A 17,917-nucleotide genomic window follows, 5' to 3' on the forward strand; every position below is an offset into this window, starting at 1 on the left:
TTCATTCATCTGTGTTTCATAAAGTTACAATGAAAAGGGTATAATAATATTTTGATATTTCTCTAGGGTTTTTTATTCGAGCTACACTGACCTGTATACATTAATGTCATTGTAGAAATGACACCTGTGGGTTAAAGGGGACCAAACATTTCCTGTTTTGGACACCTGTGTAATAATTATGCAAACAGAAACCATTTTGTCTAGACTGTTTTGTTACTCACTATACAAAATTTTTGACACTATGATTAATTTGTAGAAAACTTCAAATAAATTAGTAATTTTTCAGTGCTATTTATTCGGAGTTACAAAACAGACTCGGTCTAATATGTTACACTGTTATTTTTTAGAGTAGAAAAAACACAGTAAAGTTGTTTTATTAATTACAAATCTAAACTACAATTTTTTTATCCATATGGTGACTGCAAGCCCGATATAGGCATGTACTTCTCAATTTTTCATATAGTCACATAACCATACGGGAATTGAAACTGATGATGTCTGTGTGTAGTCACCATGGTTACCCAGTTTCATATTGATATGGCCATGGGACCATGTTCTAAATTGTGACCGTACAACAGTATTTGTTTGCAAAGTTATCAATGACTATTTTATTACGTGACTTACTACAAAAAAAAGAGGACATTCTCTTCCCTTTTGACGGCAATTCGTACGATAAGATGGGATTTATGAAGAAGTAAAAACTCTATATTACACTACAGGCCAGTTAACCAGAAACATTACGACAACTGACGAGACAAAGTTGACTAAAGTTGCTACATTTTATCGTCATGTTCCATTAAAATTTTACTAACATTGCTACATGTAATCTAGCGCTAAAAGTTCTACGACATTGCTACATTTCACCGTCTGACGTGACAGAAATTGTAACGACATTGCTACACTCATCATCTGATGCGACAGATATCGTAACAGCATTGTTACATTTTCATTTGCACAAGATATCTTGAGGTGACCCCCTAAGCTATCAAAAATGTAACAACTTTATTTGATTTTTTGTCGATTGATTTATCATCAGTGTAAATACTGCACAACAGTATGTGCTGTTATTACTTTGTTAGCATATTACATGCTATGTTATCTAACATCTTTCCAGCTAAAGTAAGGGACTGGACACAAAATATAGGGGAGGGGTAGGTTTTTTTTTTTTGGGGGGGGTCACCATTTTTCATGCAAGTGTTTGGGGAGGGTCACAATGATATTTTTTATCACGGATATTTCAATGACACAGTGAGGGGGGTTCGGTAATTATTGTGTAAGGCTTTTGGGGAGGGGCAATTTTTTTTATGCACTGGACTTCTGAAATCACGATCCTCTGTACTTTGCCTAGTTCTAAAAAAATGGCGAGGTTATTCTTGCACAGGCTGAGTAAGCAAAGAAAACACTGCTTTAAGTGCAAGTGATTGCAATGAGACTGATTTAGTACACGAACAGTAAATCTAATGAGAAAGATAGGGTATCAACCTCCTCAATTTGTTTGTCCTAAATCTGTGCTTTTCATGATGCTATGTCGTTATTTGTCCATCACCCCTATATTTTAACTTGGCTGTATGCCAAGTAGATGTGATGCAGACATGGTATACGCCTTGTTATATTATACACGTGTGTGCTATACAGGTGGGCCAGTCGTACATTTTAGAAGGAGCAGCAGTCGTATATACGGGTATCCAGCATTGATGGAAGGCCTAGTTAGATTAGATATTAACATTCAGGTATCAACACAAAGCAGAGTTTCAAAAGCATTTGATCCAGAACAAAATAATACTTACTACTTACTAAAGTAATTATTACGTCTCCACTGATATAATAAAACTAATGCTTCAAAAACTAACCTGGAATTGAAACCTGATTTTTAAACACCTATCAAACATCTCCCTCCACCGAATCGATCTCAGATTTCGGTTATAACAGTTATAGGCTGGTTCAGTGTGGTGTAAGCTGTGGCGTGATGCTTGTATAATTTGGTCCAAGACCCCGACACCGACGCGTCAAACCCGGACCGGCGACGTCAATCCCTGGCAGACATCAAACCCTGGCAGACACCAAAACCAGACCGCCTTCAAAATGATAATGGGCCAAGTGTTTTACTCTAGGTTTATCAGAAAACCAAGTCAGATGATGTGAATCAATTTACGCTCATCTTGATTGGTTATTAAACAAAGGTACAGGCAATAGTGTTAGAGCCAGGGATTCAATCCCAGGTGTTCGGATTAGTGTTATCTATTCAGTGGAGCCTTGCGCTTTACATGGGATTATTCTCGTGTTTAGGACCAACTTCTTTTACGCTCTGCCAGACAACTGTCTTTCATGATCACCTCTAAATTTTAATCATCACCCGAACTGGGCCTTTAAAGGTTTATGTTTCAACCACAAACCTTGTCTGTGGTTCCATCAAATTGTTATCTCATCAGTCAAGCTTTGAGCATAACATGAAATTATTCTCCTTCTTTTTCAGAACCAACGTTTTCGATATCTCTGCCAGACAACCGTCTTCCACCTCAAACTGGGCAGAATGATCACAATCATGTATAGTTGTGTATATGATCTCCAATCTGTTGGAACTTTGCAATGGCTTCACTCCTCCCTTCCTCCCTCCAGCATTCGAGGCACAATGAGACATTGCAAGGCTAGGTATTAATACCTGGTTATCATATTAGTGATCTCTTAATAGGAATTGCTAAAGATCATTCATTTGTACTGTACCAAGGATTTTTTTTTTTATAGAACTGCCGAACAATTCTTGTTCACATCTGGATTTTAATCCTCATTTGAAGAGAGCCTTTATAAGCACTCCAGTGTTAATTTGACTTGGTCACAGCATTTCTGTTTTTCCATGAATAACAACGTTCTCTGTTAAGGAAATCTTATCCCTAGTCCTGTGGTTTTACTATATCAGGCTATGAAAACCAACGGTAGAATGAAATACTTGGACCAAACCATAACAAGCCTCCACTCTAAACAAACCTACAAACATCTCAAACATGTATCTAAAAATTAACAAACACACACACACAGTTTTGTAAAATATACCATACTAAACACAAAGTTAGAATTCACACAAAACTTAGCTTCTTTATTTACAAATGTTTCTGAATGAATTCCTTAACAGCACAAAGAAATTGCAAGGTCAAAGTTCAAGAGAATGCTGTTGTGATTTCCCTTCATGATCAAGAACAAAAAATACTTTTCTTGATAAAGGAAATAAATATGAATATTTTAAAAAATACAGTACATATACTTTTTTCCAAAGCACCACAAAAAATGGCACCATTTGAATATTGCAAAACTGGCAGACAGTGAGCGTTTTGTACTGGCACTTTTGAAAATAACATCTCTGAGAAAATTGCCAAGAATCCATGCTATCTGCTAAAGTTATCATTACTTGTAGTTCAATGTATTGATGATTCTAGTAAATAGCAAAGAGTCTTGACCTCCGTAAAGCAATTTAAAGTCTTTGAAGTTCTTATCTCAACTTTATGTGTAATTTTTCAAGATTGGGGAATAATCAAATTGATGAAGATACAATGGATGATATCAACTGAAATCATTTGGTATAGTTGTGAAAATTTGAAAAGACTGCAGGGCTCAAATTTTAACCTTTAGGCTTGGTTAGTTAGATTTAGCTGAATGAATTGTTTCAGCTACAGTTTTCCATAAGATTAACAGATTACAACCTTCTAAATTTGGTAGTCAAGACACAATGTTTAGTAGTTTACATGCCCTGGACCACTGCTAATGTTGAGCCCTTCATATTGTCACAGCTATCAAAACACAACTTGTTCTGTCAACAGATGATCAACCTCTGATGTAATTTGTACAAAACATACACATGTCTCTGTAAGTTTATCTCTTTGGGTCAATTTTAAAGAAATTAACTAAATTATGACTCATCCATTGACATCAACAATTTGATTATGTTGCTGATTTTAATTGAGCATTATATCAAATTAATTGGAATGATTTTACCAGTGAGTTTTTAAAATATTTGTATTTCTAAAAAGGAAAATGATGGATTATACTAATGCAATTGCCTGCAATTTCATTACTGTCAAAATTTTACTGAAAATGTTTTGAATGGAAAATAAGAGAAACTTTCTCCAAAAATAACTCCATATAATGATATATTTACATACTGTACAGTAAAGCTTTTGTTTTGTTGGTTTGATAGAATTGACCAGCTGTTCAACAGATGAGCAACTGTGTCATCTGCCTGAAGACAGAGTAGTACTGGCCATGTTATAATTTATTCATAAAGCATTGAAGGTCACTTTTGATTGGTTGCTTACTTGAAGCATGTTTGTATGTCTATCATGATTGGCCTGATCAAAGTTTCAAAATATGAAATTTGCATGTTCAAAATAGCTTATAGAAAGCATTTCATCGACCATCGATTTTGAACCACTAATTTGCAGACATGCTTTCCAAATTTGATCAAATTTAGAATTCAGAAAATGTGATAAGATGTGGACAGTTCCATTTATGGAAGAGGGAGTTGGAGATCGAATTACATTTAAGTGTATATAAAATTTATCAACTTTTTTGTTCTGATCATACTATCACACAAATTATGGATTTTATACTGAAAAACACAGGTTTCAAATTACATTATCAACTGAATTTTTTTTGTATATTCGAATATTTTCTTAACATTCCTCTCAAATATTGGAGTGGTCCACATTTTCTATGTAGCTGTGGATGAAGGAACATATTCACAATCTCTTGAGTAAAATAAATAAATTTCACACAGATTTGAAATATGTCAGAATTTAAGGTTCTCTTTTGAGGTATATTTGAAACTTGTGAAGAAATTGTTCATGGACTACTGTGTTTTTGATGTTCTTGAAATGTTCACAACTCCAGGATCTGCAAGTCTGTCTGTTTCTGGTTATTGGCATCAGTCCAAGTTGTAGTTTGGCAGACGCTTCTTCCTTGGCAAAATGCCAAGTCACGCTTCTCTGAAGTGCTGCATGCTGCTGGCTCAATTTTGAGATAATTTGCATCATATGGGGTCGAACCACTGGCCGTGTTGTCTTAGCAACTTCCCACTGCACCAACTGATCAGACATCTGCTGAGAGAGCAAAAGACGAAAACACTTAGTCAAGTGTGCTGGGGACTGGCATCATGCACAGAGGTTTGTTTGTCGCTGAAGCAACATACGGACTGCAGGTGGATGAAGGAATGGCTCATTTACAAAATAAATGTGTTTTGGCTTTCTCATGCTCAACTGCAGAAAATCCTTTAAGCTTTCATAGTGTTTGCACTTCACACTCTGCTATGGAAAAACAAAGAATGTGCTAATGGCAGAATTCTGTCAAAATGAAAAAAGTAGAAGATTGCTTTGCTAAGCCACCCCCATAATCTATAAAACAGAATTCAAAATGTATAAACTGACATCTTTAGCAAATCCACATAAATATATTAACACAAGTTTGGATGGTTAAGGAATTGAGAAAATGAAGTTATTCCCCAATTCATGTTCCAAAATTGTGATGCATATGTATACACATCACATGTCAAAAATTCAAAATAACCCTTTCTGGTGAAAATATTTTGCACTAGGCACACAAGTTGACTGGAGTGGCACATGTGTTTGTAACACCATTGAGATGGAATTTAGCAATTAATATTATGCAGAAATATTAGTCAAAGTCAATAATTCCTGGCATTTCTCATTAAAACCATTGTACTTTAGTTTTCGAAAAGTTAATTTTGTCAGCTATTTTATTCATCAAACTAAACAAAGAACTGAATAAAATACCTATGGGTGGTCTCATTTTAATTTCACTGGCAAATCGTGCATATACATAATTGATCCTGAGAGGGAGTAATTGATATGGAAAACTGTATTTATTTGCCTTAACTTTTCAAGGCAAAGATCAGAATATTTTGACCCTAGCATGCCATTTTTAAAGACAACTGGACTCAGAGTTTCAAGTTCTCTAAATTCACTATAATGCAAGTGTTTTACTGGATATATTGGTCAATGTTTGAAGTGTCCCTGGTCAATGCTTAAAGTGTCCTGATAACATGTTATGAATCTTATATGTGTGAGTAGCAGCCTCTTCCCAGAGCAAGATTTATAAGTTTGTTGACTTTGTCCTCTAACAGAACTAATTTGTTTAGTTGGAACATGTATGTAATTTGACTCGGCATGTAAGATACATAAATAAACCAATTAATGCCAGAATTAGACAAATAGCGTTGTTATAATGATACCTACCACTAAAACCTAGTTTATAAAGCTGTTAAAACATATTCATCCCCCAAAATGTGAAGGAAAGTACCAGAAGCAGACTGTACATATTGCTAACTGAGAGAAAGGTTTTCATGTCTGAATTTGATAAAAGTTTTACCAGGAATTCATTTTTCTTGAAAGGGGAACTGATAAATGTTTTTTTTTTGTTCAGATTTAACAAGTTAGAACTATTGAGAGAATCTAAAAACATACCTCAATGAAACAGGTGCAAATTCTATTTGACTTTTTTTTTTTTTTTTTTTTTACAAATTTTGATGGCAGAAAGAGTCTCTGATTAAGGAAAATGTCCTTCTACAAACACAAACAACAGCTCCTTAAGCCTCGTTGTATACAGAGCAATCAGATTTCACAGCACAAAACTCAAACTTGGAGGTTGCACAGTTGAAGCCACAAAGGTTGATGGACAGTTTGAAGTGACTAAGAGACACTGGTGCTTTATGGCCTCACCAGGACAGATAGTATAACAAGGGCATCTTTAGATCTCTAACAGTCTGGTATAGCACTGTTACAATTATTTAGTATTATTTGTAATTAGGCCACATTCAACTTACACAGTTGGAACTGGAATGAAATGGAGATTGAAGTCAGGTAATTGAGTACAGCGATATTGCCATGTCATAGCCTGTCCTTGAATCAGAGAACACCATAGTTGAGTGCTTAGTAACCATGGCAACATATAATCAACTACAACTTCTGTATGGCTCTACAATTAGACAATCTTGACTGCCACTTGTGCATGCATAGGTTAAGGATAAGTCAATTGCAAAGCATTTTGCCTAGAAGCTTATCAAGAATTGCACCTTGTGCGTTACCAGATGTTGTAACTGTAAACTAAATCAGTCTATCAAGGCCATCTTGTTATATACTATATTGATTATGGGAGTCCTTGCTCAGAAAATAGAAAGATGCAGACCATCTATATATGTCCTGAGGAGGATATATTGATCTTTATCACGTCTGGCCTTGCTGGATGACCAAACTAGGGAAGCTTACCACTTAAGCCACTACTAAAAATCAATAGTACATATTCACATAAAAAAAAGTTGAAAGTTTTAATTGATCAATTTGAGTCTGGAGAACGTGCGGCCTTGTAAATTGCAGACTGCGCTCAATTAAATGTCCCAAACCAGGTGACTTGACAGTCTTTAAGATGAAAGAAATCAATAAGTCGTGCTAATGATCAGAGATTTCAAGTTCTTTTCAATAGGTTTGTTTTTTCCTGTCTTTCAAAATACTATCCTCAGTGGCCTTGGATTACTTCTCAGCTAGGGGAACCCTTTGTTAGACCCCCTAGATGTGTACCAATTGTATGCAAATTTACTGTCAGATGACGATTAACTTAAAATTCTAGTTTATTAAAACTTTTTTTTGTAGTCTACCCTTGAAACTTTGCTCAGCTAGGGGGACCCTTTGTTAGACCCCCTAGAACAAACTCTAGATATGTGTCAATCTGATGATTAATGAGTAAAAAACAGGTTCATTTTTCAACTTACTAATGTCTGTTTACAATTCTGTCTAGGTTTGCTTTTCTTAAGATGATATATTGAAACTTTCCACTTTGAAGTCTTCACATACTGTAAACCTGGAAAGTTTTGCTAAAGACTTATTTTCGCTTATTTTGTTGAAATACAAAGACAAAATTAAGTAGCGATTAAAATGCCTTTTGTACATCAGAACACAATGTACCAGTATGGTATTATATATAAATTGGTAAAAATCAGTCTTTGAGAACTTGCGGAAGACTTTAAAATTGCAAAATTTTCTAGTAGTGAAAAATACAAGGTTTGTGGTATTGTGACATTATTGGTGTCACCGTGCTTGTCATTCATTTAAGAACAATTTATGGTCAGTTGGGTATGAGCAGTTTGAACTTTTTTCTTCTTCAGTTTTTACAGGTTTGCCTTCAGGAAACAGACACAATTTCTTCAGTTCTGTTGGGTGATTTCATTCGTTTAGCCTCAATGAAGCAAACACACCCAGGGGTGGAACAACCTCATAATGGCGACTTTAAAAACCAAAAAAAAAACAGCCTCACAAAATCACTCATGTAAAGGCTGGCGAATGAGAATTGGTTCGAGATGGGGTTGTCCAAACTTATGTCGAGACTTCCCCATCTGTCTGTCTGGTTATAAGTCAGTCAAAGTTGACAGACTTATTTCTTTGATATTCTCATTTACTCTTGTCCTTGATGTGCAGCCCTAAAGCAAACATTTCTTGAGGTGCAAATGATGAAGTAGTTGTATTCTCATTCATTTATGTCCTTGATACCAGATTTACATATTTTGTTTTCATTCACTGGTATGTCTTTGAAATGATATTGGAAGCACAGGTGTTACCAGATTGTAGGAACATGAAGATGATACAGATAAAGTACTGATGATATATATTTATGTAAGATAAATTTTGAAAACTTCTATTATGACGGATACATAACTTCAAAATTGGACTCCACCAATATGATGACTCAGAGATAAGAGATGCATATAGATTTAAATTATTCAAATTCCCAGGATTCCCAGGGGCCATGGGCATAGTTGAATGAATAATGCATAACCCCTCTGCACCATTCTCCATCTTTCAGATGCCTCACTCAGGTTTGAAATTTTTAGCAAAAGTACGTTTTTTTTTCACATTAATTTAAACCACTGATTTTTTTTTTCCAAAAAAGAGATGCATGTGGCATAGGACAGTGGCTGTCACCTCAAGTAAGATTTTCCAACTGGGATCACTTTTGTGCTGGTGTTACTATGGATATACTGTAATACATCCATGGTGTTACCATCTCAAGAAGCGCTCTACACCACACACTGTACACACCACAAGTGTCTGGGCTGAGTTTGATCATGCAGCCTTTATAACTGGGGATCGTTATTGTCCCAGAGACTATTCTTGGTTTGACCACAGACAAGGAAGTGTGTGGTTTGACTATCTCAGAATGCTCTACACCAAGCCTACAGCCACTCTTGGTGTTACACTCTCCACCTGTTCCCTACACCAAGACAAATCTCTGTACTGAAGGTAGCAACGATTCTACACTTTCACACATCCTTGGAAAACAAAGCCTGCACACCAAAATCTACCCAGCACAATTAAAAGAAGTTTATCTACCAAACAGATTTCAACAAATCCCTTAATCCTGCTTTGTTCATCTAAACTTTCCCAGGATATGACTTTTCAATGCCAGAGGCTAGGATAAGGAATCGTGTGAATCTGTCCTGGTCAGAGCAATCCAGTCTCTTTCCATTGTCTCTTGCATTATCTTTACAAAATACAGTTTGGAGTGGACTTTAGCATAACAAAAAGTTGTCAGTTAATTAAGTGTGCATGAAACATTAGGTAATTCGTGAGGTTTATCATGTAGTAGAAAGGCCGATATCATAAAATCTAGTTAATATTTGACGATATGAATTATTAAATATTAATACCATCGCAAAAAGTTTGTGGAGTGATTTGACCACTTTATGTAAGATGGATTTAACTTCAAGTTCTAAACACATGTATAAAACGGCTTAGTGGCGATATAACGGTTCACGGCTTTTCGATTCTTTAGAGCCGGCCCCCGGGACTTCGCCGGAGCATGCAGTGTACATTGTGAGTTTCAAATGGTTTGAAATGTATCGTTTTGTATTAACTCTGGGGTTCTCCACCTGTCCCGTATACGCTATCACGCCGTGACAGGTGGCGTAGTGATGGCGTCTGCAATCGACGTACTCGTAACAAAGGCCATACAGATACACAGAGAAGGGGGTCTCGATGCGCCTGGCCTGGTCACTAGGCAACAATACAACGGCACTGCACAGCTGGTTTACCCTCAAACAGAGTTATGATTACAAGAAAAACAACGAACTTAATTGCGTTTATTATTAAAATTAGGTCCCCTTTGTGAACAAAGCGAACAAAGGAGTAATTTTATTTGTACCAAAGGAGTATTTTTACTTGTACCAATTACTCCCGCACTTCGTTATTTTACATCGAACTCAATTTATTGATCGAAGTGTAAAAGACCGAAAACGGATAAATACTGGGCCAAACTCGACATAGACAACGGGAACCGATAGCTGCTAGCTGCAATAATAGTATTAGCTTGGGTGGATTTTTTTTGGAATGATCGTTTTCTTTTCGTATATTTTTTTGGCAGGATTTGTTTTTCTGTCGCGGTTTGTTAGTAGAGTTTATGAGTTTATAGAATAAATTAAAAAGCGACAAAACGCTACAGTTTATCTGTTGGGGAAGAGTGTTCTTGTGTCTGAGAAAGTCGTATTTGTAAATGGCCAATCGGTGGACCTGGAAAAAAAAATCAAAAGTACATACCAGTTTACGACGAAAGGACCTGTTCTTCGAATTGGCTAGTTCTCTGTTTTGCCACTTTTGACGCCTCGCCCCTCGCACCATCCATCTGAAGACGACGTTTTCGCTGTTTCATGTAATCTATAAACAAAACAACAAAGGTAAATGTTACTATGTCTCAATACCATAGAATCAAAAACATGAAATTCGTTACAAAATTTCACAAAAAATGTCAGTTTCCAGTTGTTCATATCATAACACGTTAAAATAATTATCGGAAATTTTCATTTTGCAACAAAGTGTTCTTCGCAGTCTCGCCAATTGGTCGCCAATATTAATTAACAGGTCAAACATCTGACGATCCGATCAGAAATCACCGGTGTTTATTTCATCAATTGTTAGAACTTCACAATTTCGTTTGCAAAAGACCGCGGAATTAGAACGACTACGTTTGAACTTGCATTTTACTAAAATAACTGATAATTAAGAGGAACAATAACTGGCGGAAATAAAGACAATTGCGTATTCAAAATCGCTTCCGATGTTCCGGAAGGTTTGAACGTGTCGAAACTGGTTTCGCTGATCGAACCGGCGAAAACTTTTGTATGCTACGCTTGGCTGAATTGGATATCGGAAGCCGTATCTCTATCGGTCCATTGTCCAGGGTAGTCTAAAAAGGGAAGTCCCCATTGCAAGTTGTGACATGCACCGACTGAACAAAAGACCCCCAGCAAGACAATAGTATTTAGCTGTGTCACCACCAGGAATAGAAACCGGGACTGTTTACAAATGCGATTTTAACTTCCCTGGCCCGAAGTTGGTTTTCGAGGCACTGGATCGAAATATAACCGCTCGCCACTGACATTTCGTAGTTGTAAATTATCGCTGCATGACTATCCCATTGTAACATAATGCGATAAGAACAAGACTCAAGACTTACTACGACCACGTTACTACACACATACACATACACACTACTACGATCATTTACTACGACTCGACTGAATATACATACCTGGTATTTTACGTTGATTATAGCACGGTTTTGTTGTTTTGAGTGTTGCACTGCCCCTGGTGACATTACTACAAGTTGATCTTGGTGTCTTAGGAGTACTGATAGTGTCATTTTTGGCTTGCACTTCGGACGGCTCATTTGAACGTGTACAATTTTCGTCTGCGGGATTTGGGCGTATACACTGCTGCCCCGTACACTGGGCACAGTTCACCGAGTTCGCTACACTGGCTGCCGTTCTCAAAGTGTTATTCGTACGATTTTCATCGTGTTCTCTCCCCTCAGTCCTGTTTGGAATTGACGAAACCACAACTTTCGCCTGGTAAATTTTAGGAACGTATCCAACAACAGGCTCCCATTGGTAATTTCCGTCGAGTGGACAGTCTGTTTTGAAATCAAAATTCCACTTGCTTGTGTGTTCGGCCTGCATTTTATCCAATTCCGCCTTCAAGAACGAATTCACCTCTGCGTGATCAGTTGGTTTCACACCAAAAAGATTCCGCCGGACTGACGATTTTTTCCGGGACAAACAACTTCGTGGAAAATGCACATCCATGGTAGTGTCGACTGTAGCAGTTGTCATCTGGTTGTCTAGAGTATAGATTATCACCGTTTGTAGGTCTACTCGACACTGACTATATACTACCCGGCTCAGATGTGAATACTATATATTTGTGAAGTGTTTAGCTGTGCGTAACAAAGTCCCGCCAAAATGACGTTTACGTCCACGTGAATGATTGGCGTATGCCTTTCACGTGATACAGCGCTTTCACGTGAATGGTCCGTTTATGTAAATCAAACGTTGGAGGCGGAGCCTAATGATGAATTGATACCTACACAAATAAACACTAGATTTGTATGCAAAATTGGCAGGTTGATTGACAGATTGTTTACAAAACCTATAGCTGTCAGCCCCTTGGCTCTGATTGGTCAATCCCCACATGGCCTATCTAGCTGTCAAATCTCTCGCAAGTCAATTATCTCCGAATACTGTATGTGTTTTCTCCCAATCTGCAAGCCAACGGGGTCCTGGCCCAGTGCCAAACCTTTCGTTGTAAACAGTTCCGGCCAGTTAACACCAATTTACACTGTCCCTAGAATAAAATGATCGATTTTATGCTGATTTTCTCTCCCTGATTTGTCTTTCGAGTACGGTAAACAGGTTTTTGCCCGGAGCAACTATCTATCCAGGACGAAAGAATTGATGTAAGTCTTTCGTTCAATTTATCTTCCCAACAAGTCTATGGGTGAGAGGGCAATGACTCGACTGCATGAAAACCTGTCACGCTCTTGCCATCTATAGCGAATGAAATGCCACCATACTTTTCATCACATACACTGGAAATTTAGGGAGACTAAAATAAAGCAGTGTTTGTTTGGCGCGATATGTCAGATGGAAAAAGGAAAGAGTGAATAGGTAACGTTCCGATATTCGTGTCACGTCGTATCACATACTACAGTCTGTGTATTTATGAATTGCCTGGATGTTTTGTACGGTCAGATGGTGCATGGTGCACGGTCGGACCGCGCACAGGCCCTAGATGTCGAACGCAAGGAACATAACTAGCTACGAGTGTATGCATAGGGTGTGTAGTGTTGGGGATGGAGGGGGGCACTAACTTGAACCGAGATATTTACATAATGAAAAACTGAACCCTGGATAAGACGCGTTAAAATAACAACTTACTCCCAATCTAACGTGACAAACTTGAATAACACAGTTTGTACATCTGAAAAAATAGTTTACGAGACAGTTTCCTGAGTTCAGTTTTAATAGGAAATATCTCGCTACCGTATTTGATTTACTCACAAATATAAGTAACACAATGACTTGGCTTTTCCCCAAAGATCTTTAAATTTCCATACAATACCACCCCCAGCACTGATGCAAACAAGTCCGAATACTATACTGTGACCAGCGTCGAGTACTCGGCCTACTAGTGCACGTAAAGGCTTATTGTGCTTGTGTCTTTTCGGACGAGTTTTCCTATTTGAAACAAACTTGAAGGGTGTACTCAGATCTACTCACACACTAACGTACATGTTCATCTTAATGCAATTACATGAAATCTACGTACAAGATGATTTCTGATAACGTATGTGTATGTATGTATTATGTGTATGCATGCATTCAGTTGAGGCAGTGTTTACACAAAGCCCGTATGGTTACGTCAAGCTGGGGACACTATCCTGATTGTTTACCTTCTGTTACCACAAGAGGGCGACATACAAAGTTGTGCTCCAATGTCTACATAGTAATTTTTTCATTCGTATTCTGGGACCGTTTAGTCCTCGACTCTCCACCAACGATAGTCTATGGTTTAGTTAAAGAAAGGAATGAAAAAGGTGCAACAAGGGAAAAAACCCAGAGAAGTCGAAAATGATAATACGACTGAGCTAGCTCTACGTTTTGGAAACTAACTTGATTCGTTTGACTGTGGGTTGATTGTTTAGACGCAAATAACTCAAAGGGCTGTCCCCAGTTCAAGTCGTAACATGTATAGAACTAACAAAAGAGTTTATCTGTATCACTGACCAAAATAGAAACCAGGGCTATTAATAAACCATGTGATTTCTACTTCCCTGTTTAACTTAGGCTACACACTATGATTGGGTTTCCTACTCATTATATGCTATACTTCCACTGGCCAAACGTTGAGTCTTGATGGTCTCCGGCATACATTAATATTTCACACACAGGTGATGTTTCAAGTACTTTATTTAGAAACTGTTTCACCTGCGTACAGTCGAATTTGTTCATGAAAAAACAACTATATTATATTGGCGCCTCGAGAGCGGGAGGGAGCAAGCAAGCGAGAGACAGACAGACAGACACATACAGACAGACAGATATACAGACAGATAGATAGACAGACAGACAAACAAACAGACAGACAAACAAACAGACGGGCCTACTGACAGGCATACATAGATGGACAGACGGTCGGAGAGAGAGAGAGAGAGAGAGAGAGAGAGAGAGAGAGAGAGAGAGAGAGAGAGAGAGAGAGAGAGAGAGGTTCTATATCCTCAAAAGTTTTTTCTCATAGTTGTTTATATTCATTCTTAACTATCTATTGTCAACAATTATTTTACCCTTTCATAACTCAAGGTACTATAATATCCAATGAAGAAATGTAGTTTTCTTGACGGATGCAATAATGACGCTATTCTATTCTATTGATCGTAGACATAATTTGCATATGTAAATACTGCAGCATTTTGCTCTGAGCAAACTTCCTCGTTGACATTCTTTGGTAAATTTACTTCCGGTCTACAAAAGCCTTCGGGTAAGACTGTCTTTGATGCAGCGACAGTCGTGTAACAAAGAAACAAAGAAACAGACGGCAGACAGACAGACAGATAGTATTCCGACTCAGATAAACGATTAGTCAGACAGATACCACAGTTACGATAACTCGTAGTAAAACGTAAGACTAGAAGTCTAGATGTCAGTAATCTTTCAAACCTACCTGTCTTCCATATCAATGTCGTTAGACAAGCAAAGTGATATATATATCTAAATAGATAGATAGAAAGAAAGCTATATATATATATAAATGGATAGACAGATAGATATAGATAGATAAATAGTTATAGATACTAGATAGATAGCTATATAAATAGACAGACAGACAGACAGAGATAGATAGACAGACAGACAGACAGGCATATATATATATATATAGATAGATAGATAGATAGATAGATAGATAGATAGATAGATAGATAGATAGATAGATAGATAGATAGATAGATAGATAGATAGATAGATAGATATAGACTCTGGGAAAAAATCTGATGAGTTAAAAATATAGGACTATTCTATAACTACTACTACTACTACTACTACTACTACTACTACGACAACCATCTTCACTACCACCCCCACCATCACCCCCGCCACCACCACCACCACCACCACCAACAACAACAACAACAACAAAAACAACAAAACAATAATAATAATAATAATAATAATAATAATAATAATAATAATAATAATAATAATAATGATGATAACAACTTCAACAACAACAATACAGTAGATAGGCGAAAATTAAAATCATTAATATTCATTAAAAACTTAATAAAAAAATTCAAGAATGATAATATCTATATATGGTTATAATCAAAGGTTAGATAGTAAAGTATAACTAATCACGTGTCTGCCATGTGTGGACTCAGACACTACATCCTAGGTACACTAAGACTATATATGTTTCATTGTAAACAGTCAAACTGAATGGACCTAGTATGTAACTAAAACCAGGTCAGGGACAATCAAAAAAGTACATATCAAGTTCTGTCTCAAGGTCAGGGTTGTTGTCAGCGACGTAAACACATTGAGTGATAGAATTGAACTCGACCCCGTTAATCTCCAACGGGACCAGAGTTCGTTCTTATCAGAAATCACTTATCACCTACTCGGATATACATAATGATACACAACTAATTTCCCATATATCGGATAGTATTTACGATGCATAACGCACAACTATACACCTAATACTTCCAATTCTCGATTGACAGACTTTCTTTCTACTCTAGTTCCGTAGCTCGAGAACACTTTTTACCGTTTACGCAGTGAAACCATGCCAAACCTATTATATGTACGGAGAGAGAGAGAGAGAGAGAGAGAGAGAGAGAGAGAGAGAGAGAGAGAGAGAGAGAGAGAGAGAGAGAGAGAGAGAGAGAGAGAGAGAGAGAGAGAGAGATAGAGAGAGAGGGAGGGAAGGAGGGAGGGAGGGAGGGATGGAGAGAGAGATGAACGCAACAACTAAGTTTCAACTATCGTCTCCCACAGAGACAGTACTTGTCAATGAGTAATTACTTTATAAACAAATCTTGTGTACGTGGTATCGCACTGTTTAGATGTTTAATTGGTGTATGATGTATCATATCTATCTATCTATCTATCTATCTATCTGTACCATCTTTGCCTTCAACTCGATGTGTACAATTAGAGCCGCGTCTGATATATACGCATGCGCCATCGCATAAATGACTACCGGGCAACTATTTTTTGTCCCAGAAGCTAATCGTATCAGAAACTGAAATACACATCATCTGTCTAGTAACAAGAACTCAGATCTGCGCTCGAAAGTCGTCGAGGAAAAGCCGATGTTGCCCGAATGTTTAGTAGTTAGACTACATCTTTGTAAGGGTCGCTTAAAATTGAGATAAAAATACAGTCAGCGACAATTTGAATACATAAGGGGACATTATGAAAAAAAAAATGACCAAAATTTTGACAGATGGATTATTTTATTCTTTGTGAAAAATGGAGAATGGAGAGATTGAACGATTGGCAAGACGTGGCAGTACAATATATTGGCGGGAAAGTCCCGGATACTGAGGAGGTCAAAGCCCTTTTATTTGTCAATGCTGATGTCATCACTTTGAGAGTGTTTTAAACGACGAAAAATGTTTGTCCAGTTTTAATGATCCGAGTCGGAAGACCTTGAAAGAACTATGCTTCAGCTGCCATTCACAATTTTCCATCAAAACCTAGCACAGTTGTTTCACCATAGTTTGTGCCACGGACAACAAGTGTATGTGTTTATACTCACTGGAGAGATAATGTTCGCACAGATTTGACCCCGCTACTGATAATTCTGTGACCCGGGTCAGAGGTCACACCAGTGACAACATTATTTGAGTTCAAGTACATGTTTATGTTGTATAATTAAACTGTCAGCTTGCAATACAGTTTGATGTAAAGTTATGAAAGTATTGTCATGCCGCACAAACAAAGCATAACTTAAGTTAATAAATTAATAAATAACAAGAAAAAAGAGAAAGTTTCCCACAACCGAGGGGGGGTGACAATTGGTCACACAGAATGTGTCCGGGACTACTCTGAAAGGTCCATTATTGATTTGAAATGTAGAAAAATGTACGGTCCATGGACAAGACTAGTTCCATGGTCCACATCAGATAACAATTGTCTATTTCTTTTGTATTCATTTTGTATATTTGTATCAAATGTTTGTGTGAAAGTGTGGCTTATTTTTGTTATCTGGTCAAATAAGTTGGACCAAATGACCATCGTTGTATTTATCATAAATTGGTCAAGTACTTATAAAAAAGACATTGTATCTGTTAATTAGCAGTCAATATTATCTGTAGGTAGTGTAGTGGAAAGTTTAAATCTTAGTGAAAGCTCAGTTTTGAACCTGTCACCATGTTAAATACTATTGATTCTAGTTGTAACTAGAGTGCTATAACTTTTCAAGTTCAATCAGACAATCAACAATATATTCACTGAAAATTGTTAAAATACCAATAATTAGATATTGTACATGTTAATCAGTGGTCGATATTATCCATAAACAGTACAGGA

At 37.1% G+C, this 17,917-nt stretch overlaps 1 protein-coding gene across 2 annotated transcripts; it reads right to left on the reverse strand.

Annotated features, from left to right (window-relative positions):
• Positions 1 to 3,092: 3,092 nt before the first annotated feature.
• On the reverse strand, positions 3,093 to 12,197 carry LOC144452878 (uncharacterized). 2 transcript variants are annotated; one of them, XM_078144075.1, is made up of 3 exons: positions 11,578 to 12,197; positions 10,587 to 10,703; positions 3,093 to 5,084 (listed from the first exon to the last, which is right to left on the reverse strand). In XM_078144075.1, the coding sequence occupies exons 1-2, from the start codon at positions 12,155 to 12,157 to the stop codon at positions 10,591 to 10,593; spliced, it is 693 nt and encodes a 230-aa protein (XP_078000201.1). In that variant the 5' UTR covers positions 12,158 to 12,197; the 3' UTR covers positions 3,093 to 5,084; positions 10,587 to 10,590. The 2 variants fall into 2 exon arrangements, with proteins under 2 accessions (XP_078000201.1, XP_078000200.1); XM_078144074.1 differs by having other exon boundaries at positions 3,093 to 5,087.
• Between the last annotated feature and the right edge of the window lie 5,720 nt (positions 12,198 to 17,917).

The sequence above is a fragment of the Glandiceps talaboti genome, chromosome 23, assembly GCF_964340395.1.
Source record: "Glandiceps talaboti chromosome 23, keGlaTala1.1, whole genome shotgun sequence".
Lineage (NCBI taxonomy): Eukaryota > Metazoa > Hemichordata > Enteropneusta > Spengelidae > Glandiceps > Glandiceps talaboti.

What these genes read in the sequence shown, in the direction of transcription:
- LOC144452878 (XM_078144075.1), bottom strand. Translation starts at nt 12,157, where the DNA reads ATGACAACTGCTACAGTCGACACTACCATGGATGTGCATTTTCCACGA. An exon ending in TAATCAACGTAAAATACCAG is followed by an intron (nt 10,704 to 11,577) that starts GTATGTATATTC and finishes TTTTGTTTATAG; the next exon opens with ATTACATGAAACAGCGAAAA.